The 27,764-nt window shown below is 49.9% G+C and overlaps 1 protein-coding gene across 5 annotated transcripts in view; it reads left to right on the top strand.

Annotated features, from left to right (window-relative positions):
* PPFIA1 (PTPRF interacting protein alpha 1) overlaps positions 1–27,764 on the top strand; it is a 77,216-nt gene that overhangs the window by 6,655 nt on the left and 42,797 nt on the right. For all 5 annotated transcript variants that reach the window (XM_031448148.2, XM_031448147.2, XM_064492022.1 and 2 more), the window contains exons 3-4: positions 26,824–26,925; positions 27,277–27,441. In XM_031448148.2, the coding sequence (XP_031304008.1) occupies positions 26,824–26,925; positions 27,277–27,441 (267 nt within the window). The remainder of the gene's footprint in view (positions 1–26,823; positions 26,926–27,276; positions 27,442–27,764) is intronic.

Genomic DNA, 27,764 nt, shown 5'->3' with positions numbered 1-27,764 from the left:
TGAAATGTCTTACATCCTTGTTTTCATACTGAGTCTTAAGTTTGGTGCGCGGCTCACGCTTGCGTGGAGCACGCGGCTCAAGTACTTTGCGGCCGCGGGGGTGCGTGCCGGGCAGCCCGCTTCCACACTGCCTGTCCGCCAGTTACCGAGGGACTCCCGCTGTGATGGCAGACTTGGCTCTTTCTCCTTTTCTATTTCTGTCGGATTTTATGTATTCTGAGATTGTGTGATTAGGTACATTCAGATTTAGGGCTCTGATCTTCTTGGTGGATTGAGCTTGTGTCACTGCCGAGTGCTCCTCTTCATGCCGGGGCGCTGCTGGCTTCAGGCTGCGCCGCTGGGTGGCCCTGTCTCTGTTAGGGTTTGCCTGGGTGCCTCTTGCTTCCCCCTGTCGGTGATCTTCTGTCTTAGCTGGCGCCCCTGTGACCAGTGTATAGTTTTCATTTTAATCAGTTTGACGACTTTTATGTTTTAATTAGAGTATTTGCTCTATTTAAGTATAATTGCTGGATTTTCAGTTTATAGGTGCCATGTTACTGTTTGTTTTCTGTTTGTCCCCCGTATTCTGTGTGCTTTTTCTCCTGCTCTCTTTTAGAAGGAAGAGCTATGGTTTTAATTCTGTACTTCGTGCCAGCTTGTTGGAGATACATTCATAGATACAGAGTGCGTTTTAAACTTAAGCCTAATTTGGTGCTTTTCCTACCTCCCTGACAGTGCGTTGAACTCCCTCCCTTTCGTGCCGTTGCTACTGTCCTTTCGAACGTGAGGTGTGCCTTTGGCATCATCGTCGTTCCGTACGGGTGGCGCTTATCGTGACTTGTCCTCGCAGTTGCCTTGTTGCTGCTCTTCACTTGTTTTCTCCTGTTTCCGTCAGAGGCCACTTCTTCTTGAAGAGCTGCTTTACTTGTTTGTTTGCCTGGAAAGCCTGTACTTTGCCTTCAAATTTGAGGAATGTTTTTGCTGATTATTCCAGGTTAGTGCTTATTTATTTCTTTAAGCACTTGATAGATGCCAATCCATTACCTTCTGGCTTCCTTCCTTTTTCTTGAAAAGTCAGCTCGCAGTGTTGTTGTCCCATGAAAGGCGGTACCTTTTTACCTCTGGCCACTTGGAACATTTTCTCCTTGCCTTAGGCATCAGCAGAGCTGCTGAAGACTAACCCGGGGTTTTCTTTGTAGAAATCAAGATGGCTTGATTCTTTCATCAGTTTTGAAAACATTCTGAACATTGTCTTTGTAGGTATTCCTTACCCCCTTTCTGTCTGTCGCTCACTGTGAGGGCCCTGCATATGTTACATTAGCCCTTTAACAATGTCCTTCCATATATTCTGGACTTTCTTCCTTCTGATTTCTTTTTTTTTTTTAACTGATCTGTCCTTCAGATCACTGATCCTGTCCTCAGCTGTCGTAAGCCTGTAGATTCAGTTCTTAATTTCAGTCACTGTTATGTTTAAGTTCTAGACTCTGTTTTGATTCTTGGAAGTTTTTCCTTTCTTCAAGTGTATTTTTGAACAGCTGAGTTTGCCTCTGATAACTGCAGCAGTTGGGGCACCTCTGGGTCCCTTTCTGTTCCCGTCCTTTTTTCTCTCGGTCCTGTTTGCTGTCATGCCTGTTTCTGTTTTTCAGCAGAGGGCTGAAGTTACGTATGAGACACTGGAGGTCCTGGGTGACGCTGTTCCTCCCGCGTTTCCTCTGACGCGCACCCAGGGACGCTCTCAGCTCAGGCTGGGAGTCCGTCAGTCTCAGTCTCCGCTGCCTCACCCACCCCCACCCACTGGTGGGCCCTCCAGGGTCTCCATCTGGAAGCCTGGAGTGCTTCCTAGGGCCCTGCCTTCTTGGCAGGCCCTGAAGCCCAGTTTTTGTCTCCTGAGCACCACGAGGTTAACGAAGCTCAGCTTCTCGGCACTGTGTGCAGAGCGTGGGGTTTCTGCACCCCCCTTTGCTCGGGGAGCTTGGCACCTTGAGTCCTAGCTGACTTGTCAGGCCTGTACTCAAAGTTTTGTCTTCCCAGCCCCTGGAACTGTCCAGAGCTCTGTTAGCCAGTACTTTCTGCTTGACTTTTCCTGTGTTTTCCTCCCGGCTTGTTGGTGCTTTGAGGAGAGTCAGCGTTGTCAGGTGCCTGAGGGAAGGAGCGGCACTGTTGTATCCCCTCCCTCACTGGGCTCCCTTTGCTTGGCGACCTGGGACCCTCCAGGTGCCGCTGCCTCAGTACCTCTTTGATGCCTCCAAACAGACCTTGGAAATGTATTCAGCTTTTCTGGCTTTTGGTGGGCTGACCTCTTACAAGCCGCTCACGCGTATAACTGGAAGTGGGGAAAAGCTGGTGTGTTCTTTCCATCTGAGGCAACATGCAAAAGTCATAGTAAATATATTGACCATCTTTATTTGATACAGGGAAAAACAAGACCCACTGGTCCTGCTTAGTGTACCCATTGTTCTGTTTCTAACTAGTCCCCAGTTTGCCCACGCTCAGCCACTGGGACTTGGGAAGGGGATGGAGTGAGCGGCCCACCCCACCCAAGGACACAGGACCTCCGGGGACACAGGACCCTCAGCCGCCATGCCGCTGCCCCAGCCCCGCGAGGGTCTCCCGCCTTCCTCTTGCCCTGAGCCAGCCCAGGGCAGGCTCTGTGATGGCGGGCTGGTGGCCGCAGAGGAGAAGGAAGTAGGAGGGGTTAAGTGACAGTTCCTCTGTGGGTTGATCAACGTGGCTTTTCTTTTTCAGTATTTAAAAAAAATGACTGCTCTTAGTCTTCCCTCCAATTTCACTTTAAAGTTGAAAATGAAGATTTTATGGTTAAAGTTGAGTGCAGTGATTTTACGGTCTTTTTGCAAGTAACAGATGAGATTTTTAAAAGACCTCTCAGAGAACTCCAGTGTGTGGAAACCAAGAAACGAGGATCTGCTCAGGTTGAGTTGTGGGTGGAACCCCAGATTTTGTCCGTATCTCTCCCAGAATCGCTAATTCCTGAGGTGGGTGAATGTCGAATGCCAGGCACTCTAAGGAATAGTCTTAAAATCACAGCCAAGTCTGCCTGTGTCTGGCGTGGTGATGTCACAGCGGAGGTTGAGGTTGCAGAGGGAGTGGGGATGGCAGAATGCGGGGGACGGAGACCAGGCAGCCACACTCAGTGGCTGCGGGGACAGAGGAAGGCATGACACCCGCGAGGTCTGGGGTGTGTGGTTGTTGCAGCCAGGGGTGGGGACACTCCTGACCGTGTCCAGTGCAGCCCCCACATCAGAGAATTACCTGGCAGCCAAGGGCCGAGGCTGAGACGCTCTAGAGCGAAGAATCACAAGAGTCAGAGCAGGTGCAGCACCCGCCGTCCTGTCCTCCCAGGGCCCGCCCTGCCAAGCTGACGTTAGTGAGGAAGTAGGGAGCCTCCCTCAGAACCGGTGAAATTAGCCCCGTGACTCTCACTGTGGGTCGATTCTGGTGACACCCTGAGATCAGACGGTGCCCCAGCATCTGATTTAGGAGGAGCTGGCAAACCCTCTTCCAGGACCATGCTGTCCCCAGTGGTTTCGGTTTATGAAGCAGAGCAGTAGGTCCTCAAAGCAGGGTCCAACCGCGTGCCCTGTCCCTCTGTGGCACTCACTCACTCCACTTGTCACCTTCCTGAAGGAGGCCCTGCCTTGTCTTCCTGTTCCTGCACCCCTGAGCCCCTGTGACTGCGGATATTCCGGGTTCTGCGTTCCAAGCTCCCGGTGGTGGAGGTGGACAGGGTCCCTGTCTGTCCCTGAGAGCTGCTGTGACGTACCCCTTCTTGTGACAAGTGCGGCTTGTGAGGTGCCCCTGACAGAATGCAGTAGCTGAACACAACCAGGGTGCTTGGGGCGGGCTGCCTGCCAGCACCTGCATCCAGGACCCTCTTTGAGCTGAGAGCTTTCCCGGCACTGTGACTGCGGGGCAAAGGCCACAGGCAAGGAAGAACTTGGCCTTGGTTCAAGCCATGGAAGTGGAGCCGCTGTCCCTGGACTGGGAGCCCAAGGAAGCGTGGAACAAGGTGAGGGTGGCTGGTGGCTGGGCTGGGCTATACCCAGCCTGACCTCATGGAGAGTTGGGTTTTTGGTTCTGTTTTTAAAGTACTGCTCACGGTCCAGGGCATTTTGGCCTCAGTGGGGAAGGATTGGCATGCTTTAGTTGACTTTTTAAAGAGGTCAGGCTGATGCTCTGGGGGGAACGGGCTGGGGGTGGAGGTGAGGGTGGATGCGGGGGACACTGCTGGTAGGGGAGCAGTCACTTCTCATGCGCTGCTGAGCTGTATGTAGGGTTAGTACTTTAGGGAAAAATTTAAAACCCCTTAATATCACCCATCTTATAAGCACAGAACAACATATACAATACTTTAATGAAGTAAGCATAATACTTACATATACAACATACACGCTAACACAATCAGGTATTTACTGAGTGCTGTGTAGGTGCCAGGCACTGTTCTAGTGCCGAACACTCAGTGCGTGGTGAGGGTTGCGCGGCCCCGGTACTGTTTTATCTTTGCAAAGAGCAGTAGAGAGTGAAGGACTCTCTGCAGTTCAGTCTGAGATGTTAAACATGTGGACAGCCCAGCCGCAGAAGCCAGGGCCGTTTCTGGGTGTGTGTCTGTGCAGCCAGGACTTGGAGGCAGCTTTCCCTGTGTCTGCACAGCCCACTGCCTCACCACTCTGCTGCCCGAGCTCACAGGCGCTGGCCTGGCGCCATGGTCCGCACCTCCACCTGGGGGGACTCTGGGCCTTTTGAATTCAGCGTGGGCCCGAGCCATCTGTTCCCCATATCTGTTCCTCCCCGGCCAACGGTGCGGTTTTCTGCCTAGTCGAGTGGGCAGAAACCGAGGAGCCGGCTGCCTCCAGCTGTTAGTCTCCGGGCCCTGCGGGGCACCTTCTCTGTCTCTGAGGCCCCCTGGCAAGGTCTGCGCCTCTCCTCCCAGGTTGCCTCAGGAGGGCTCATCCCCTTGTCTCGCAGCAGCCGAGCTGAGTTGTAGGTCGGTCCTCGCATGCAGAGATTTTGTTTTCCTGCAGCTTGTCTGTAAATGTGCTGTCCTCTCAGGGAAGGCCTTTCTGCCTGCCCTGTCTTCTGCTTGCTCACTCTTAGTGCTCGATACTACTAAGTCGTTTGGTAATTAACTCTTTGGAGAACCAGTTTTGCCCAGTGTATAAAGGTCCTCAAAAATGCTCATACTCTCACCCAGCATTTTTATTTCTGCTAAGGAAGTGGGTCTTATCTGGAGGAAACTTACGCGTAATGATGTTCCCTGTAACAACTTAATATTATTTACATTTTTTTACTGGTCAGAAAATTGTAAGAGCAATACGTGCCAGTTAGAAACCATTCTGAAGTGTAAATAATGTGCAGTCAGCTTTCCATAGGGGTTTAGTGGCTCTCACTTTGCCTCCCAGCCTTAACCTCATTTCCCCCCTTTTTGGCATCACTTTGGGAGGGACACGATTTCTGGTGGTCCTGTTCTTGTGGTAGGAGATGGGCTCACTGGGCTAGGCGGTGGCTGCAGACCCCTCCTTGACTCTCCCCACTTCCTCAGGAATCTGTGGAGCGTCACAGGGAGGCTGCCCCCCCCCCCCGCCCCCCGTGACCTTCCAGTCACCAGGGGACTTCCTGGGAGTGAGCGTCCATTTGGCGTTCCTGCCCACATCAGCTCTTACTTTGGGAGCTGCAGAGTGGTGGTTTCTCCAGCTCTCGGTCCTCCTTCGTTCATTAACTACTGCTACTCTGTCAGGAGCATCCCTTTTTGATCTCTGTCAGTCGCTGTGGACACTTGGATTTGCATTTGCTGTGTGTTGCAGTCATCATCATCGTTCCTTAGCTGCTTTATTCTCCCCCACCGATTGCCTCCTGTGTCCTTTGCCAAGGCCCTATTAGTCTTTGAATGTTTCCTTGTTTTCTGGCACAAATAATTGTCCCAGGCCTACTTTGTGTTTTTCCTGCCTCGGATCTGAAATGATTCCTCTGAAGAGCCCTGGTTCCTTTCAGTGGGGAAGTGTTTAGAATCAGTATCTAGAGGCCAGTTACGCTTATTGTCACAGGGGTTAGCACCTTTCAGGTCCTTCTAGGGGACAGAATAGAAATATTCATTCAAAAAAAACCCTGGGTTGCAAACCAGTATTTCCTTAACAAACCAGAGCGAAGTCTCTCCCCTTAACGTACTTTCTATTTATATTTCTTGTTTTACACTGATAATAATTTTGATTCTAATGATATTAAAGTTATTTTCTTTATCCTGTGATATACATAAAATACTTTAAACATTTAATACCATGTTATTACAGTCATCCTAATGAGTGAAGTTTTAGAATTTCTTTGCAGTTCTTTTGGGTCTTAGAATAAATACAGCTCACGAATATAGAGTTCAAGCAGTGGGTTTTAAGGCAATGTGAAGTAACGTAACCATACAAATAAAATCTGATGCACAATTAGGTTCATTTGTTCCTGTTTTTAATTTTAGGTTTGCATTTTTTTGGAATTCATTTTTCTTCCCCAAGCGCATAAAGCATTTGCATGGTTCAAAAGTCAAAAAAAGGCATTCTCAGAAATCTTGCTTCTCCTGCCTGAGTCCCACCCACCCGCTATGGGTAGGGTGACCGTGTGCCGGGTTTGTGCCCGGGAGTCCTGGGTTTTGCCTGTTACTCTGAAGCAGTTAGCAGTGGTGCCCTTGCAGTCTCCGAAGGGAAGCATTGCTAGAGGTTTGTTGGTGCTTGCTAATGCTAATTAGAGGTGTGGACAAAATGTTTCCACTTTGTCTGTTTTTCTCTGTCGCTAGAAGCCAGCCCACTTGGAGTGTGGTTCCTTGGCAGGGAAGGTCCACCCATGGAGTTCTTACTCTTGGCTTTCAGAGTCTCATTCTTATTCTGAGGGGGAAATTTCGTTTTGCTCTGAAAATAGATTTGGGAACTTGAAACATATCATGTATTTCCAAATTTTTCTGCTTTGCAAATGGGCTAATTACCCCTCCTGCCTGTGTAATTTTAAACCCTTGCCAATAGTAACATAAAAATTGATTTCATGTGTTGGCATGCTGAAGTTGTTGAATTGTCTGTATACAAGTTTAAGTTTTACGTGAGACTAATCAGTATTTCTGAGCCACTGATCTCTTGAAGTCTAAGGTGCTGTTAAGAGGCCAGGGCTCACTCTTCTCCCCACCTTTAAAATAATTTATGGGACAACGTGAATGGCCATTAAGGTCATGGCATTCTCGGGGCCCTAAAATAGAAGCAGAGATGAGGTGGGGGAAGATCATTTAAAATAGTCTGAGTATTAATTTGAGTAGTCTGACGTGGCATTTATTTTCATGCAAATTAAAATGTAAAGGACTTCATTTGTAACTTAATGTGAGATCCAGTTGAAGCAAGTGGTTAAAGAAATGCTTGCTTACTTTGCTGTTTTTGTGTCTCAGTTCCTTTACCTCCACCCCAGACACACGCCAAGGGGAGACTCGGCAGACTGGAGTCTCGTTCCCGGTCTAGCTGAAGGCATGTTACAAAAAAGAGAAAGTGCATCTCCCTCCTCCAGCGGACAGATTGACCTCAGTGACGAGTTTGCACCTCCGTCTGTCTTATGCTTCGGCCTGTCCCTCTGGGTGGACCCCACCACCTGCCGCTCCCTGCCACCAACCCCTTGGTCAAGGTGGGCAGGTTTTTGAGGAAAGCAGTCTGTTCAGGCAGAGCCGGTGGGACTTGGGGGCTGTCCTTCCCTTGTCCCCTGTGTCAGTTACCTCGCCGAGACGAGCTTCCGTGGTGTTCCCATCGGTCAATTAGGAACGATAACTATTCATTTTTATTTAGCAGATGTTTGCTGGGTGTCAGCCTTGCCTTAGGCAGCGTCCAGGGCTGTGTAGGTGAATGTTGAGGGGGTTATCTGAGATAATAGCCAACTTTTACTGCCTCCGAGTCTCTTTGTGTGAATTATCTCACTGAAGCCTTATAACAATACAGGACTAAAAAGCAGGGTGCTGTTGAGGGCCCCATTTTGTAGATGAAGAAATAGAGGCACAGAGAGGTTTGGGAGCTCCGCAGAGCCCCGTGGATCACAGGCGGTAGGTGGTCAGTGTCTGCAGCCAGGCCGCCGACTCTGGGTTCCTCCTGGCAGGAGGGGTTGGGCAGGCCGCCTGCAGACTTCTGGGTCCCTGCCTGGCCCTCTGCACACCCTGTGCCTTGGAGCCCCCCAGCAGCTGCATGTTCCCCCGGGCCTGCCCGCCCCGCTGCTCTGTCCCTGGTGCCTCGCACAGCGCCTGGCGCGCAGCAGAGCGTCGTGGAGCCAATGAAACGTTTCCTAATGTCTCCAGGTGGCTTCTCTAATGCCCAGCATCTTTAAAAGTCACCTGTTCTTAGGTGTCTCATCCCATTCTGTTTCTAGCTAATTTTTAAGCTCTCCTTTTTTTTTCAATCCAAGACGTTTAGAGTGTCTCTAAACGTTGCTTTTCCCAGGAGCTTCCCCGGTGCATGACAAGGAGGGTAAGCGCGCGTCTGTGCCAGCCTTGTTGCGAGTGTGTCACACGGGTGTTTTTCATCAGTCAGCTCTTGGCCTGTGTTAAAATTCACTAACCTGCTCCCTCATCAGTATTTTTAAGAGAACTCTAGACAAATCACCGGAAATAAGAAAAAAGCTGTGGCTTTGGAACATCACAGATCAGTTGGCAGTTTGTGTGTCGCGGTGGGCAAGGCCGTCTCCCATCCCCTGCCTCCGATGCGACGTGCTCAGGGCGGCAGAGGTGGCAGCACGTGGCTCAGAGCCCGAGCCTGAGGCGGCTTCCCTCCCCATCTGTCACTGAGTCACTCCTGGAGCCTCAGGTTGCTTCTCTGCAGAATAAGGGGGACTGAGGCCTGCAGCTCAGAGCTTTGCGAGGAGAAGCCCGTCTGTGAGGGGCCTGCTCCCTGGAGAGCAGTGTGGCCTGGGGCCTCCGTGCTTTCCCCTGGCCTTCAGGGGCCCTACGGGGAGGTGGGAAAGCCCTGGGAACTGGATGATTTTGAACCTCCCTTTTAGCACTGTCTGCGACGTTCTGTGATTCCCGCCAGTTCTTTTCCCTCAGTAGGAGGGCAAGGTCGACATTTGGTCGTGATGTTCACCCTCAGGACTTCAGAGCCAGGGCCCCAGGGAGTGAGGAGCCTGGGACACAGCTGGGTCCTCCGCACGTGTGTCTGCCCGCTCCTGGCGCATTCCTCATGCAGGGCCAAGTCCACCTCCCTTAGCCCCTGGTCAGGAAGCAGGATCTCGGTGCATTTGGATGGAGGTGTCATCCCTGCCGAGGGTGTAAGGATGGAAGTGGGGAAGCAGGGCAATGGTGAAGGGAGCTTTCCCTATGAGACCCAGAGTTAACTGTGACCGGTAGGGGAAAAAGGAGGAAAATGAACAAAAAAAGTGTAAACGCTGTGAAAATGTGTAATGTGCCCAGTGGCGGTCTCTGCCCCCAGCCAGCGCGCGCGGTGTGGGGTTCGTGTTGCAGAGGCAGCGCCATGTTCCTGTGCAGTCGTGCTTCTTGTTGAGAGACTGGATGAGGCTCTGCACTGTGCAGATGTTAAGTCCGAGCAGAACAAGTGTGCAAAGTCGAGGGGCCTCGTTAAGAACTGCCTGCGGGGTCCGTGCAGAAAAAACGAATTACTGTGCGGCTCCGAATTGTTCACAGTGTCTCGGGGAAGGTGGGAGGCCCCGGGCTTGGAGGCCACAAGCCTCATCCTACCTCCCGAGGCTCTGGTGAGGCGGCCTGTCCAAGGAAAGTGTCCGCATCCTTGCCCAGGAGCCACCGTGAGTGACCACCTCTGCGCACTGCTGGTTCCTTCCCGGTGGAGCTGGCCTCCAGGCCTGGGGTCGGTGGGCCTAGGGCTATCCTGCGCTGTCCCAGATGCGGGAGAGGCTGGGGGAGCAGGTGGCTGGTGCTCCAGCTCCTCCTCTGGGTCCCATGCCGTTCCTCAAGGGCAAACACTTCCCAGCCTTAGGAGGGGGGCTCCGAGGCTTGGTGGCCGAAGTAGATGACACATGACAGCAGCATGACCTGGAGCATTGACAGTTGGGGACGGCAGTGCAGTGTCTGCTTTCCCAGCCGGGGTGTCAGGAACAGGTGCCACGTCGGTGTCTGCTTTGCCCCAACTTCCCCCAGACGGACGAGAACACATTACAGGAAGATCAATGAGGTGCTGGGTGTGCTTCCTCCCATCAGCTCTCAGGCGTTATCACTGCCTTTTGTTGTTTTTATTCCTGTTTCTGATGATCTTTACTCCATTTCAAGGAGAAATTCTCACAAACGAGCAGCATTGCCTTTTTGATGTGTGTGTATCGGGGTGCCCGACGGTGGCCCGGGGGTAGAAAGGCCAGTGCAGGTAAAAGTGGTGGGTGGTTGGAACAGAGGGGTTAAGCTGGAAAGAATGTACATTCCAAGGTTGTTTTCTTGTGCAAACCGTAGAAGCAGTTGGTCCCAAAAAAGTTTAACGATGAATTAAGAGATTTCTGGAAAGCACGTTCCTGTTGATGGGTATGCGCTTTATGCAAACCCTTGAGCGTCCAGTACTTTCCCCTTTGCTTCCCAGCTTCGCTTTCACTGGTAATGATTGTTGTTGGAGGGGCCAGGTGCCGCCAGGAAGCGGGGCGTTGTCTGGAGAACCTGAAAGTGTTAACACAAGAGCCTGTTTATTAAGCGACTTACAGGCTGATACAGCATCTTGCTGCTCATACGGTTTCATTGCAGCCCAGTGAAGAAAGTGAATTCCTTGGTGTTGACTTGGAATGCATGTTTTCCTGTGCTTCGAAACACTACTGGTGTTGCTTCAGTTAGCTTTACTTAGGAGCCTCTCACTGGAAGTGTCAGCAACTCTACATAAAGACGCAGTGACACACGTAATCCTAGTTTAATGTAACTTTTTAAATTGTCAGTCACTTAGAGGGAGCTCTATCCTGGTCCTTGTGTATTTCCTGTGCTCACTGGCAGGTGTTAGGGTCTCTCTCTCTCTCTCTCTCTCTCTCTCTTTCTTTTTGACGTTAGGAAAACCTCTGTGGAAAGAGTTGAGGGGAAAGGAAACACTTGCTGTCCGAAGATACTTGAATGATTCTCACATGAACAAAAGTATTGTGCTCGTGACTAGGGAACAAGTTAGAATCCCCTCCCTCTGCCTGTCTTCTGTTGTCACCAGGGAGATTCCTTCACTTCTGTGCGCTCGGCCTCCCGCGTTGGAGGGTGACTGCCACATCTGCGTCTTCAGCCCCGAGTTTGTCATGCACCCTCCACACCCCGGCTCCGTCTCTGCCGGGTCCTGTAGACGCGGCCCGTGGGGGTCCTGCTGCGTCTCGTCCTGAGCTGCACCGTCCGCCCTCCGCAGCCTCCCCGCCGGGCCCCCCTGCACCCTCTTTCCTTCCTCTCTCGCCCTCCAGTGTGACGCAGCGCAGTTTCTAGTTTTTCTTTCCTTATGTCGTTTTTATTTGCTTTTGTATTCTAGTAGCCCGGCTTGGGCCCTTCCCACCTTGTGCCAGCATCAACACGCTCGATGGCTACCAGTTTAACCTGCCCCTTTGCTGGGCGGCTTTTATAGCAGGGGCAACCCTACGCCCTCTGGCACTCACAGCTCGGTGTTCTGGCTTTCTTCAACTTTCCCACACCCTTTCCCCACTATAAATACCCCTCCATTCTGGCCAAACCAGTCTGTGCACTCTGCTCCCTCCCCTTACACCTCAGCCTGCACGGTTCCCTTCTCCGGAAACCCCACCTGTCTTTCAAGGCCGAGGTCCGCCCTGTGAGGTCTTCTCTCATCACCTCAGATTCCTGCAGGGGCTCAGGGTCTGTCCCATTTCTAGGAGAAGACGGGTCTGATGCCTGGGGCTGGTTTTACTCTTTATTCCTTTTATCTTTTCTCCAGTTTTTAAAAATGCCATCGGCTTTAAGAAAAACACAGCTGGAGTATTAGGATCAAGTATATAAAAAGGTCATCCTTGAAGGTGCAAAAGAAATCGCAGAAAGATACCCTGGGGGAGCGTGGCCAACCTCTTTCCTCGGGACGCGGTGGTGAAGTTGCTGGTTGACTGTTGCTAGCAGCCCCCTCTCCTCACTAACTGTGGAAGGCGTTTCTTCTCCGCCCGGTCTGTCCGCCCCTCCCCTCCACACCTGTTTCAGGTTTGGATCCTCTGCTTACTAACATTCCCATGTTTTGTCATCTACAGAGAGAGGTACTTTTATTTCCCAATATTCAGTGAGGACTGAAATGAAGCAGCCACCACAATACTCTGCACAAAGTAGGACCCCTCGACACCGCCACCCCCGCACAGCTGGTTGGACCAGGTTTCGGTGCTCACCTGTTACCTTCCCCTGAAGGTAACACAACGGCAGTGCTGAGTTCTGCGTCCCGAGCCACTTATTAACCCAGCAACCTTTGCCCTTCGCTGACCGGCCTGGGCCCGTGCACTGGTCTGTAAGAGGAGGTGATCACGTGTGCCCCCCCGGGTGGCTAGGAATACGATGTGATAAAATATATGAGAGTATTTTGAAAACCATAAAGCACTAAGCAAATATAAAGCTGTGGTCATTAACATTTATATCTTGCCAGTATTTCGCATAGTGCCTCCGAAATTTTTGTTGTTATTCAGTAAATTATTTGTCCAAATTAATGGGGCAGCTCATTCTTAAGCCAGTATTTCTACCTACTAAGCTTGACAGCCACAGAGAAAATCCCTAGTGAAGTACCTCCAGTCACAGTTTTGTGCCTGGGCCTTTGATTCCTTCTGAGGTATCTTCTTATTAGGTTAGAGGGTAAAACTGTTCATAACAGAGGCCTCTTGTCAGACTGGTTTTCAGGACATGAGCACACAGACCCATGGACGATTAAGATTCCAAAGTAGTGACAGTGGTGGTGGCATGTTCCTGACTCAGGTCCATACATCCCGTTGCTTGACCATTCGCGCTGGCTGGATCTCTGTGGGGGCTCGGGGGCTGGGGGGGGGGTCACCGTACGGGGCCGGCTCTCCCCACACGGTAGACTGGCGTCGGCGCAGCACGTGCAGAACCCGGGTTTGGCCCCATCTCCCTTGGAGGCCTGCGGAGCCTTCCCTGAGCCCAGTGAGCGAGGGCGTGGCGGCATCAGGGCAGTCGGGGTCCTCGGCTGGGATGTCTGCAGAAGGTGGTGTTCGGCCAGGGAGGAGGGTGCAGGGCCGAGGCATCGAGGGTGCGGTTCATGGGGGTGCTTCCCAAAGGCAGAGCCGGTCGTCCAGGACACTGCCACCTGTCGGGGGGATCGCGGTGGGTGGGTGGGCCTGGACCGGCCGGGGGCCCTGCTGGCAGCCTTGATGCTTCCTTCATTGACAGTAAACCCTTTATTTGCCTCGTTTCCACCCGCCAGCTCTGTAGTTCCTGGTAGCAGTGTCATTCTTGATATGAAAGCTGCATGACAGACAGTCAGAGGCCTCTGTCAGGTCAGTTGTCCTGATGAGCTTCACCCGCAGCGACAGGCCTTAAACATGGCAGCACCTGTGCTGCTTTGACTGGCCAGCAGAACGTCCGGAGATGCTGCAAACGTGGCCGTAGATACTCTCAGAGTGCGCACTCTTAAAGTCTCTATTGCCCCAGCGATGGAAGAGCCACGGAGGAAGCCCCGAATAGAGTCCTTCCAGTGATGGTTTCACACCTGGACCTTTGGCTCATTCCAAGATACCCGTCTTCCATCTGGCAGCTCCAAAACCGTGTCAGAGACGGAAAGGAAAGCGGCCCTCGGTTGTCCTTGGGCTTCTGTGCACTGAGGTTCGAGCTTGCAGCGCGGTCCCCCGAGTCTGTCAAGGTGCTGGCCTGGAGCCCCCGTCGTCTCTTGAGCTCTTTCCGAGTCGCGCAGCAGCCGGCGGCCGCAGTCACATGCAGGGTTGGGGCCACTGCGTGTCGGGGCTGCTCTGCAGTAGTGCCTGGTCTGTGGCAGGGCGGGTCCTGCATTAGGACCCTTTCTGTGCCGCTGTGTTTGGTGACACCTGCGAGGGCCCTGGAAGGTGGGTCCAAACGCCCTTACACGTCTAGGATGTTCTAGTTCAGTAAAAGTCATGAAATAATTTCACAGGGCACTTAATCACCTGTGAAAGAGTTGGTGGTGGCTTTTTTCCCCCCCAAACTGAGATGCTACTAAGAATGGGTGACAAGCCTAACATGTTCCGAAATTGTAATAAATCAGAGAAACCTTGAGCACACCGTGAGATTTTTGAGAATTGCTAACCCATAAACCACATGGCAGTTCCTGAGTGGTGCCGGGGAGACTAGTGTGCTGTCACTTCGCTAGAGGAGTGGGGACGCTAGCCAGGAGCGCTGGCGTCCCTCAGGCCAGCGTTGGCTCCCTTCTGAAGTTCGGGGGGCCTGAAACGCCGGCAGCCTCCCATCACTTCCGGATGTGCATTTGTCCCGTGTTTCGGTGGTGCCACCATTGCCAGGAGGCCTAGGCAGGACCACTGGTGGTCCTGGAGCGTGGCAGCGTCGGGGGGTGGGGCGCAAAAGGTGAGCTGTGGCAGTCACATGAGGAGCGGGAAACCCAGCCTGGGGTCTCCGGGAGAGGTGTTAGTCCCTTTGACTGATGTAGGCGGGGCTCGTCAGATCAGACACAGTAGCTGAGCCCGCAGCCACAGTAAGTAGTTTTGTCTGTCAGGTTATTTCCATAAATGTGTAGGGCTGAGCCCGGGTCAGGGTGGCCTGTTTGATCTGTATTCCTGAAAGTACACGCTCAAGTGGCCGAAGACTTCCTGGCATTTGTCTTAAGAGGAAAGTGGGGGAATTATCTGTTACTCCAAATTGCCTTATATTTGAGTATATATACCATATATGGAAAATTTAAACAATATAAATAATTTGGATGTCAACCTAAATAATCATAGGTTTATGATTATTTTTACTGTTACATAATCTGTCCTTTATTGACATGAGGAGGTTAGAGAAAGCAAAGATTCCAAATGAATCTGTGGTGACGTTTGAACAAAATTAATGTGCCCCCCCTTTTTTTCTGCAAATAATTTTTATGTTTAAAAAGTAGTAAGGCAGGCTAAGCCTGTGCAAAGCGGTCTTAATCATCACTGGAGGCATTTATGGTTGCTGGTGATCTTTATGTTTTTTGGCCAGGACATCAAAACCCTATAAATTTTAAAATGTGCAAAGAAATGACAAAAGCAGTGAAACAGTATTTATTTGGTACGTTGTGGTTCATAGCATTGGAAACGTTGGGAATTAGGTTACATGACCTTTGCCCCAGCAGGTCTGTTTTCAGGTGTGCACCTTAGAGCAATCCCATAGCTCTTTTTTTATAGTATTTTAAATCATAATTTGTGCACTTCTAAATTATATTCATTTAAAACTCAGCCTGAACACATGATTTTAAGAAATCAGTACAATACCCTAATTGTAATATAAATTTTAAAAATTAGTTTCTAGTGAAACATTTTGTCGTGTAACTGTTGGGGCATGACCGCGCTGGGAGGCCGAAGCCTGACTGTGCTTCTGCTAACGAGCACTTCGGTTTTAAGAGATGATTAGAAGCCACTCTAGAAAACCATGGATACGTGAAAACGTAGCGGGAGAGGGAAGCACAGACTTGTAATCTGTTGTGTTTAGTGAAATACAGTCCCACTTGTGCTTAATGAAGGGAAAGTAACAGCCGCTGGAACAAGGCTAACGCGCCGTCCCGTCCCGGGCCGTGGGGTGAGGGAGCCGGGAGGGCGGTGCCCTCCCTGCGGGAGAAGCGGCAGCCTTACTCCCTTGCAGGGCGCGAGGTCGGGGGCCGGGGCGTGTTCCCTCTTGCTCTCACCCAGGGCCGGGCACGTGCTCTGTCTCCAGCCTGTGAAAAGGTTTTGGAGACTTTTATATGACTGGCAGCAGGGAATGGAGGATGGATCCAAGAAAGAAACATCGACACCAGAGCTTAATAACTCAGCCGGATGGCAGGACGACAGGGAGATAGAGGTTTGCACACGTTGCTGGCCCACGAGGAATAATTCAGCTGTATCTGTGAAGATTACGGATATCATTGGACTCAGAAATTCTAAGATTGTCCTGCAGATATACTTGGCCCAGGTGCAGAATGATGACTGCAAGTTTGCTGGTAATAGCAGGAGACTGGAAGCACAAGCCAAAGTGCCCGTCAGCGGGTGAATGTGAGTAAATTGTGGCTTTTGTATTCACTGGTGTATGTGGTCACTGCAGCTGTAAAAAAGGAAGACCTGACAGAGAAACATCTTCAGCTGATATCCTCACTGAAGAGCAGCGAGGGGGAATGGATATATGTACTGGTTTATGCACGTAGACCCGTAAAAAACTCCAGATGGACGCGAAGCCCGTGACCCTGATTACCTGCTGTGTGGAAGAGCAGACAGGCTTGCAAGGGAGACTTAGGTGTACTCTGTTACTATTTCAGACAGATAAAAACATTCTTGAAGTTTTGTGTAAAAAAAAAAAAAAGCTCTGCCCTGAGCCCCGCCCACTGCTGCTGCCACGACTGTCCTTTGCGAGTTGGTTGCAGCCAGAACATCTCTGGAAACCCGGGTCTTCTGCTGTTCCTCACGGTGGTGTAGATTGTCAAGGTCAGACAGGCAGCTTTTGTCTCAGACTTTCAGGACAGTTTTTTTATGATTCAGTAATTTTTTGGCACATGCATAGATCTGTGAAATGAAGGATTTGAAAACGAAAACTATTTTATACTCCAGTAAGCATGAGCAGCACCAAAAGCCACATACTCGCCTTACTGGGACGTTTGAAACGTTAGACAAGAACACACTGGATGTTAATGTGCTTCATAGTGTGTTCTCATTTTATTGTTTTCTAGTGTTTAAACATTCAGAAGTACTCATTCGTATTTGAATGAAGGATTTCTGCCCTCGATTTTTTAATTTCTTTGGTTTGATTTTCCCCCAACCCCTATGCTCAGTTTTAAAATTTTAATTGGAATATTTTGCCTGTGAATATTTTACTAATATTATATACTTGCTTCTGAAAGAGATGAAATACACATTCATGCTCATATTTCAGGTTGTTTTGAAATATCTATGTGCATTCATATTTCAAATTGTCTTGACTAATTGTAAGAAATTGTGTGTGTTTAAATACTGAAATACTAAAAATAACCAAAAGCATTTTGACTTGTTCTTTAGCAGAAAGACAGAAATATGTGAAGGAAAATTTATATTTATTGCCCATTAGGAAATCCCAGTTTTTGCCTAATAGAAAATGCATTCCAAAAAAGAGCGATGGCTAAGCTAGCTGGATATTTAAATTGGGATTTAGAAGCAGAAATGGACAATTCATTCATTTACATTGAAAAGAAATGTGTCTACTCCTAGGTGTGCCCAAAAAGCAAAGCATAAATCCACATTAAAACTTGTGCAGGAATGTTCATAGCAGCACTATTCTTAGATAGTTAGAAAGTAGAGGCAGCCCAGGTGTCCTTTAGCAGATGAATAGATGAACAAAATGTGGTGGATCCGTATGATGGAATATTATTCAGCCATGAAGATGAGCGAAGGAGCACTGACGTGTACTACAGCGTGGATGAACCTTGAGAACATTGTGCTCAGTGAAGAAAGCCAGACACACAAGGATGAATATTGTACACGTCCATATTATGAAATGTCCAGAACAGGCAAGTCCGTAGAGGCAGAAAGCAGACTGGTGGCTGCCAGGGGCTGGAGGGAGGGTTCCTTTTGGGGCATGACCAGAGTGTTCTGGAATTAGATAATGATAATGGTAGCACAACATTGTGAATATACTGAAAACCACTGAATTGTACACTTTAAAATGGTTAAGATGGCAAATTTTATGTCAGTGACTTTCATCTCGATAAAATTTTTTTAAGTAAAAGTTGTGTGGTCACATTTGTTTCTGAATTTGAATGATGTGAATTTAAAAGTGTTATAAAATAGCCACATCAGTATTCAATAACTGTGAGGTAATACAATTCTCTGTAAAGTTTTTTAAAAAGTTAAATTGTCAAAGATGATCAAATTTGAGAATGGGAGGCCAGGTGAAGTGTCGGTTGAGTCTGTTTTGGACGCCGGTGGTGCCACTGCGGCAGGTGCACGGGCACAGAGTCCACAGGCAGATTGCCAGGTCCGGCCCCAGATGGTGCTGGTTAGGAGTGACACCCAGAATGCACCCTCCTTAGTTGCTCAAAGTCAGAAACGAGGCTCAGCATATTTGTTTGATGGACTGTTTTTTAGAGCAGTTTCAAGGTTCACGACAAAGTTGAGGGGAAGACAGAGAGATTTCCCGTGTACCTTCCCCTCCCACACCCCTAGCAGAGCCTCCCCACTCTCCACACCCCCCTGGAGCCCTACGTGTGTTACAGTCCCTGACCTGACGCTGACGCCACCTCGTCACCCAGACCCTCTGTGGACATGGAGTCCACGTAGTGCTGTACCTTCCATGGGTTCAGACAGCTGTAAGCACTTCTGTCCACCAGTGTAGTGCAGAGTAGCATCCTTGCCCTGAAAGTCCCCTGTGCTCTGCTCCTCATCCCCCTTCTCCTTCAGCCCAGGCTACCTTGACCTTTTCACTGTCTCCATAGTGAAAGACGTTGCTTTTTCCAGAACGTCGTGTGGTTGAAATCAGACAGTATGTGACCTTTTCACACTGGCTTCTTTGACTTAGTCGCACGCATTCCATTTACCTACTGGATGACATCTTGGTGGCTTCCCAGTTTTGGTGATCATGGATCAATCTTTTTTTTTTTAATTTAATTTTTAAAAAAATTTTTACTGAAGTGTAGCTGATTTACAGTATAGTTTCAGGTGCACAGCAAAGTGATTCAGTTATACGTATGCATACATATGTATTTTTTCCTTTCAGATTCTTTTCCATTGTATGTTATAACAAGAAACTGAATGTCGTTCCATGTGCTGTACAGTAGGACCTATGGATCAATCTTCTATAAACATCTGGCACAGTGTATTTTTAACCTGGTTCATCCACAAATTTAAAAAACACTAAGGTGGATTTTTCTCCTCCAAATAAAAATCACATTCAGTTTTTGGCAGAAAAAGTCCAAGCTGCCATTGGTGGTGTTTAGCAAAGACCAGTTCCGGGAGACAGGTGAGACCTGGAGGCTGGATGCTGCTGACCGTGGGCCCAGGCGGAGGGGCAGCGACAGGGGAGCAGGGGCGCCTGGGGGCCTGGCTGGTATGAGAGCAGGGAGAGGTCAGCTGGACACCAGGAAGGCATCCCCACCCAGGAAGTGAGTGGCCGTACAGTCACTTCACCTTGTGTGCAAGAATCTGCTGCTATGAACTGACTTACCTGAAGGTGTTTAAGTGACCTCGTTTTAACAACGTGGCAGAAACCAGCCAGTGAGTGAAATGAAAGCCATCTCAGCCGCTGGCCTCCACAGGGCCGCGCCCTTCCAGGGGCACCATGGGGGAAGCTGGGGGCCAGGTGGGGCCGGTGGGCCTCCAGTAGATCGGCCCGTTCCGGGCTCCCTGTTTGATGGCCTGGGTTGTGGGCTGTGGTTGAGCATAGGGTCTCCGCCCACATTTCGTCCATAGGTGACTGAGACGGAAACTTCCAGTGACTCGTCCAAGGTCATCAGGGTCGTTTGTTTCCCAGCATGATCATGAAGTGCCGGGGGAGGCTTTACATGTACGTGTTCCATGTTCCACCGCAGGAATGTTGATTCAGGAGGGTGCAGCCTGGGAGTCTGCATTTTTCATCAGCTGCCTGGGTGGTTTTAGGTGCAGCTAGTGTGCACAGCGTAGGCCCCATGCCTCCTTGTTTTGTCCCGCAGATACAGCCCCAAGGCCATGGACTGAGGGTGGGGTGGGAGGAGCTGGTCAGGGAAGACTGGCCGATTTGCAGATTTGAGGCAGAGAGGACAGCTGGGATGGGAGTTCAAGGGACAGTAGATGAGTCGGGACTGATGTGGTGGGGGCAGGCAGTGATGAGGGGGGAGGCTGGGGACGGGCCACGTCGGAGCTCAAAGGCGAAGGAGGCTGCAGTAGGACAGTCTGGAGGGGTGTGGGCGTGAGGTCAGATTAGCAGTCCCCGACAGTTGGTTAATGTGGAGGAAGAGGGAAGGCCACGTGGTGTCCTCTACTGAGTGACGGCCTGGGAGGAGGGGTGGTTGGGCCTGGGAGGAAGATGATAAACTCAATTTGGGGAGAGTAGTTTGAGTTCCCGGAAGACAGACAAGTGGACATGCAGAGTGGGCAGTCGGATGGTCACCCAGCGTGGGGGGTGGGAGCCAGGGACACAGGTCAGACAGGCACGGCGTGTGGGGTGGACAGGAGACCTGGATGGAGCAGCAGCAGTTATGAGATGAGCAGAGAGCAAGGGACCGGGGTGGGCAGGAGGGGTCAGACACTCCCCGATGGGCGGGCTGGGTGAGCTCTGAAACTGGCCTGGGTTTAGCAGAGACGAGGACAGTGCTGGTGTGTCTGACATAGCTGTCTGCGAGGTGCCAGGGCCTGAGGCCCGATCGCGGTGGTTGGTGGGAGGGCCAGAAAAAGAATTAGAGATAGAGGTACAGTGACTTTGGGGAAAGTGTTTCTGAACAAGTTATGTCCACATGGACAGTCTCTGTTCTGTGAGTGTTGTATAGTTTTAACATCGTTTAGAAAGAGAAAAAAGAAGTGAGGATTGGTCTTTTTTTTTTTTTTAATACAAAGAGAGTACATTCTTAAAAACTGAAACTGAAAAGGAATATAAATTTAAAAGATTCATTTCTGGCCTGATTTCCCAACCACAGTGGATAAGCTTCATTAGCAGTTTGGCAGGTATCTGTCTATATTTTATCTCATATACATATAAAAATATACACAAGTTTGTGTTTGCTTTTAACTACAGTGAGATCACATTGAAATACTGTTCTGTACCATACTTTTTTAGATTCAGATTATATAATCTCAAATACTTAATTGCCAAATGCTAAGTATGAGCATAAATTTTATTAGTATCTATTCTTAGAAACAAAAGAAATCAGATAAATGGGAACTTTTTAACCACTTGTGCGTTTCTCTCTGTTGCTTGCAAATAATCAGTGATTGAAAATCCAACGCTGTTGCATTTATGGTGGCTTTAAATAGGTCTAGTGGGCTCATGGGTCAGTTTTTTTTGGGGGGTAGGTAATTAGGTTTATTTATTTATTATTGTTATTTTTAATTTAACTGGTGTACTGGGAATCAAACCCAGGACCTCATGCATGCTAGGCATACGCTCTGCCACTGAGCTACACCCTCCCCCGCTCATGGGTCAGATACTGCAAAGGTATAAGGTTTGTTTTTTTCCTAATTGTCTGTAGTCCTTCTCCCATCATTAGGTTACAATATGGATAGATAGTTACGCATACCCTTTCTAAGCATACTTTTAATCAAGACGCTGGAGTTTCAAATGTATGATTTGCTGATTCATTTAATATATAAACTTCCAGTTTTCTTTTCATTCAAAATTTGACATGCTTTTAAAACCTAAGACCGAGGCACGTAGCTTCTACTGTCAGAATATAATCTAAGTTGGTTGTGCAAGTCAGTTTTTCTTTCAGGTGTTCATGGCGGTTTGCCGAAAACCAGACCTGTCTCCATCCTGTATTACGCCCTATGTCCTACCCTAAGAGCACATGGACTTTTTGCCTCCAGTGAAGCTTTGTTCTTGTTTCAGCAGAAGGTTAGCGAAAATAGTGAAGAGTAATTAAAACTAAAACAGAGCTGTTGATGGAGAGTAGAGAGAATTGAGGGCACAGAAGAACTGTGGCCCAGGATGAGCAGGTAAAGAGCACAGGAGCAGCAGGAGGCGGGACGGGAGAGGCCCCGCGGCTTCCCACCCTGCTCTTGCCCTCCATTGGGGCTGGGGAGAGGCAGTGGTCATCGCTTTGGGAACCAGTGTTCTGTCTGACCTGGAGGACTTGAAGCTGGCTGGATTGTGGGCTCTGATCAGTAATGTCTGGTTCGTTAGTCTGAGCCTGTTACCCAGATCTGATGCTTTTGTCCAGAAATAAGTGTTCGCATTTTCAAGCGTTATGTGAAACCAAGTTCTGGAACTGATCTTCCCTTGTCTCAATCCTAGAAAATGTCAAACAGAAATGCAAATCTGTACTGTGCAGACTTACTCTTTAAAATGAAAATATTTCAGTAATTGTTGTATCTTTTCAGTTTCAAAAAGTAACTCAAACTTTAATTGCGGTGAATAGAATGTCACTTTAATGTATTTGGCTTACAGTATTTTTTAAACAAGCATTTTTTTCTCTTTAGAAAAAGAGATGCTGACAATGAGATTCCTGTCATAGTGATAGAGTAGGTCATGTATTGCACATATTTGGGGTTGGTTCAGATAGGCCAGTTTTTCCTGCAGTATTAGTACAAACAGTGCACATATGAACATGCTTTCGGAATCTTAAACTTTGGAATTTCCTGTCTAATGTTTATCTAAACTCCTAAGTTTAAATTTGCTTTGATACTTTTTCAGTTGAATTCTTTTGAGCAAAGAGAAAAGTTTTTCTTTAAGGAGTAAAAATAATTGTGAAGTTCTGTAAATTTGTTTTCTGCCATCATCAAAGCAGTATATCATAGAATGGTTTTGGCTACTAAATTTATTATAAGAAACACTTACATGTAGCCAAATGATGGGAATTAAATATTCTGTTAATAGATGGATGAAGACAGTTTGGAGCTATTTAGGAAAAACTTAAGGGAACTTTGTATGGAAAAGACATAATAAGCTTGTGTCTGGTGATGAGGGAGTTACAGAGAGTGAGGGAACGTGGGGAAAGGCTCGTTTGCGTGCACGTGGGGCAGAGGGGCAGTCCTTCTGTTCCCAAGACAGGTGAGTCTGTGTGATCGCTAGTTCCTTGGAGCCAGTGCCCATCGGGGTTTCCCAGCTCCCCACCCCACCCCAGCGAGCTTCCTCGTCCGCTTTGTTGTGCTTTGACGGTATTTCATGTCAGGCAGTGAAATCTGTTCATAATAGACAATAAGACTTGAAAAAGTGGAGCGCCAATACTCAACCCTCCTGGGGCCTGCTGGTGGCCACCCTGCCACCTGGGGTGGTCCTTCGCTCTCCTTGCGGCTTCCCTGCGTTCTTTACCACTGAACCTCCGTGCTCCATCGTCACCCCAGCCTTGCAGGCCCTCAGCTCCCTCGCCCCTCACTTCGCCGTGCTTACCTGGCAGAGGCCTGCCCCAGCAAGTCCGTTCCCTGCCCCCACATCACCGGTGGCCCGACATGGGCAAGCACCCCACGTCCTGTTACTGGCACGCTACCCCCCATTGGATGGCTGTTCTGTTCCTCCTCCTGCCCTCCCCGAGCACCTTGCCCACCCTTAGGCTCAGCACGCAGGTCTCTGTCCCTCAGAGAAAGGGGAAGAGATGCAAAGAGGACGTCTGCATTCCCGCCACACACCCACCCTGTGTCTGGCTCTGAGTCGGCATGTTCAGCTGCCTCTCCTTTTGCTGTGGGTGAGCTGTGTGCTCCCAGGAGAGGCCACCCTCCACGCTTACCACGTGGCCCAGTCTGCTCCCAGCTCCTCACAGTGGTTGCTGTGTCAGCTCCCTCCTTTCCCTGGGCTCAGCTGCAGAGGGTCTGTCTTGACCCCGTATCTTCTTTCACCCCTGCCCTGTTTCCGCTGAGCCACCTACAGTGAGTGACTGACTCCACCTGCCACCTCCGTCCTTCCTCCTGGGAGACTTGATGCTCCCCTCCCCAGGTTTCCTCTGCCGCCCGCCCGCGCCGGCACCCCTCCTTTCCCAGCCTCCCCTCCTGGCCGCACGCAGCCCCCGCCGGCATCCCCGAGAACGCCAGGCGGGGGCTGCCGCTCTGTGCCTGACGTTGCCGCCCCAGTGCCTTCGGGCAGCTCCGGTGAGGCTCATCCGGGCCCGGCTCTTCACCTCCCTCACCAGCGCGCTCTTCCCGCAGACATTCCCGTCCCAGAACACGGTGGCTCTCTGCTTCGCCTGCTCCGGCTGGAATCCTGGGAGTCATCCTGGGCCCTTCTCTTTCAGATCTCTCGGCTCTGACCGCAAACCCTGTGGGCGCCCCCAGCAGACACGCCCAGACCCACCTCCCTGCGGCGTCCTCCCTCACCCTCGCAGGCTCTTCCGAACAAACGTCCAGAGGGCCCGTGTCTGCAGCGGCAGGCACAGCAGGCGGCACGTGGGGATGTTGGAGACTCGTGTTGCGTCTCGAGGATTCTTTCATGTCCTCCTTGGTCTCAGCTCAGGCCCTCCGCTCCTAGGGGTTACTGCTGTGGACTCAGCTGCCTTCTCGCCCTTCATCTCCTCCTCCAGCCCAGCTTCCGCTCTGCTCTCAGGGCCTCCGTTTATCCAGCAAACCCATTTTGAGCACAGCCTTTGAGGCCAGGCCCTGCCTGGGACTTTGAACAGTTTTGCCCACTCTCTGTCCAGGGCCCTCAAAGTCTGTAGACAGACAGCTCCCAGAGCCTGCAGGATGAAGCCCAGACTCCGTGCTGGGCACACAGGACCATTGCAGTCCAGCCTCTGCCTGCTTCCCTCCTCACCTCACCCCTCCTGCGTGCCACCCGCGGATGCCCGGCCCCAGGGCAGTGCCTGTGCTTTGTGGAGGGGCTCTCACCCACTGGAGAGCCGGTTCCTGTTGGCGGTTCAGTCCAGGCGCCGTCCCTTCAGCAGACTTACATCCAAGCACGCCCGCCTCTCATCATAGGTGACTTCTGCCTGTTCCCACGGCAGCCTGGGCAGCTCTCACCCAGAGCACCGAGCTCACTGGGGTCGTTGCTCACTTGCCCATCTGTTCTGTGGGGGCCCCTGCGGGGCAGCCAGCTCGCCTTTCTGGTGTTCACCCAGACCAGACGTGCAGCCGTTTCTTGGGTGAGTTGTGACTTCCATTTAGGACAGCAGCATCAGCTCATGGCTCATGGTTTGACACGTCTCTTCTCCAAAATTAAATTTAAACAGAGAAACGAACTGAAAAATATAGCCAGGCCCCCAAAGAGAAGAATACCCTTTAGCACAGACCCAGGCTGCCTCGTGGGGAGCATGGGTTGGCTAGGTTCCTTGGCCTGCTGAGCCCTGAACTCCAAGCAGGCAGCGGTGGTAGGAAGCTCGGCTCCCACGGGTCATGGTAATAGGAACTGAAGTGTTCAGTGGAATTGGAACTAGGTTCAGACTCTGTGAAGTGGGGTTGGATGAAGTTTCCCCCGCTAAGGGCCCTGTACCTCGGTTCTTTGTAGGAAGCTATGGGCCCAGGGAGGGTAGAGAGCAGTACCCTGGATGCACAGAACTGCCTGTTGGTCGATTCTCCAGCACCATCTGCACTGTCTCCACTGGGGCAGGCAGCAGGGCCCTGAGTCACCATGGAAGCGTAGTTCTGGCCCGAGGCCTTGGACACCAGGCAGGGAGGCGGGCACCAGAAACATCACATCCTCCTCAAGGTGAGCTGGATCCCAGGTCCCATGACACTAGGACGTCTCGTCCTGGGACCTCTTCCCAGAGCCAGCTCCTTACGAATCCATACGCTCACTCCTTGTGAAATTTGTGGATGGTCTGGCAGAACTGTCAGCATAAGTATGTTTAAGATGCTTAAAAAGATAAATTAACATCCATGAAAAGCAACTAGAAATTGGAAAACAAAAACAGACAAAAATGAAACAAGAGCATGAGGGCAAGGCCAAAAAGCAGTTTGAAATCTAGTAAATGAAAAAGATGTTAGAATGATAAACTTTGGGTTGGACATAATCAAAGACAGATTTAGTGAATTGGCATTTTCTTCACGACATTGACCCAGATTGCAGCACAAGGAGGACATTGTGACAAATGAAAATCCAGGTCCCTGGGTGCAGGCGAGCCGGGGGCCAGCTCTGTCCCTCAGCCTCGGCTAGTTTGAGACGGGCTTTCTCTCACCTGCGACAGGAGGCATGTTTTCTGATGCAGGATCTCGGTGATTAGATGAGAACTCTCATTAACGTTGGGTATTAGATGGTGTGACAGTCAACTGAAGTCAGTTGTCAGAGGAGCTGTAAGTCAGGGTATTCGGTATCATTCATATTGGCACATCCAAAAGAAATCTTTGAAACTCAGGAAGGAAAAGGAACTTTCTGGGAGAACATGGAGAGGAGACGTAGTCTGTTTGGCTGCCCCTCCCTCCCTGCTTCTCAGCCACAAACCCTGTCGCTGAATGCTGCCGGCCAGCTCTCTGAAGATGTATCGACACTGGACACAATCTTTGATGGGTTCAAAGACACATTTGGAATATTTCTATCCAGAGTTACTGGAATTTCTTTGTGTTTGCAGGTCTACGCCGAAGCACTGAAGAGTTGTTCACTTTCTTTAGCTAATCTGTGCGCTCAGGAGCAGCCTTGTCTCCAAAGAGCCTTGTGTGTGTGCGTGAGCGCGCACGCGTGTCTGTAAATTGTAAAATATATGTAACATAAATTGACCACATTAACCAGTTTATTGAACGGCTGGGTGACTTCAGTGAAGCCAGGCTGACAGACTGGTCTCAGGGCACCATCAGCCTTTCTCCTGGGGACACTCCAAAGCCTGGTGGCCTTATAGGCCTTTTTCTTTATTCTGCCAGTGGTTCTGGATCACACTTCTGTGAGTCATTTAAAGGTGTCTTTATCCACTTTGGTCTTAGGATTTATGTTCAGGAAAATATCTTGGGCGTCCCTGGATCTTGAGAGGGCAGGCTTGGGTTCCCTGCCCTCCCTCACCATGTGCGTGCCAGGGCCGGGTGCAGGGGAGACGGCGGGTCTGCACTACGGAAGTCTGTGTGGTCTTGGGCCGGTCCTCTTTCTCTGGAGGATCAGGGAGTTCCTGTGTATCCGCTGGTGGGAGTTGCCTTTGTGTGAGGACTGGAGAGGCTTGACAGGAGCCAGTCTTTAAAGGATCTCTATTTTATCTTATTTTATTTTATTGTTTTACTGTTTTCTAGGAGTTTGCAGCACTTACTAAAGAACTCAATGTATGCAGGGAACAGCTCCTTGAAAGAGAAGAAGAAATTGCTGAACTGAAAGCGGAAAGGAACAACACCAGGGTCAGGATGCAGACTCTCGCTGTTGTAACATTTGCCTCCGGGTCACCGTTGAGATCGGCTTTGCTGTCTTTAAACTCACAAGATGATCCATTCTGTTTGGTTTTAAACGCATTTTTGACATTTTTCCCTCTGAACTGAATGATTATCAGTTCAGTGTTCTCATACCTTGCTTGCAAATTTATGAAAATTAATGATATTTTAATACATTTGGGGGGACCTTCTCTAACTTTAGGCTGATTTGAAGGGATTCAGGCTTGTCTTAGCCTGAGATTAAAAGGCATATGTGCCCAGATTCAAGTAGGAAATTGAAAATGCTCTTTAAAACCTGTGTTCATTGTCCTTTTCTTCCAGCTGCTGTTAGAACATTTGGAATGCCTAGTCTCCAGGCACGAGAGGTCGCTCAGGATGACAGTGGTGAAGAGGCAGGCGCAGTCCCCAGCGGGCGTGTCTAGCGAGGTTGAAGTACTCAAAGCACTAAAATCTTTATTTGAACACCACAAAGCTCTGGATGAAAAGGTACCTTCAGCCACGGGGCAGTTCTTAATTTGTGTACATGCTGTGTCATTGGACGGACATCATAGGCGTTTGTGTAACTTTGATTTACTTTTGACCTTGAATTCTTGTCAACAAGTTTTTTTCTGTAAGAAGACAGCTCTATATGATTAAAAAGTACTAGTTGGCATAAGTGTCTAAGGTTTGCTATGTTCGGGGGGGGGTTGTAGCTCAAGTGGTAGGCAGCAGCTCACGCTCCTCCAGGTATAAGTAAGTAAACCGAATAGCCTTCCCCTCATAAAACAAAAAAAGATTTATTATATTCTGTATATTGATTTTTTATTAAG

This window comes from Camelus dromedarius, chromosome 12 (assembly GCF_036321535.1).
Source record: "Camelus dromedarius isolate mCamDro1 chromosome 12, mCamDro1.pat, whole genome shotgun sequence".
NCBI classification, from domain to species: Eukaryota; Metazoa; Chordata; class Mammalia; order Artiodactyla; family Camelidae; genus Camelus; species Camelus dromedarius.
This window is presented reverse-complemented; position numbering and strand designations above follow the sequence as displayed.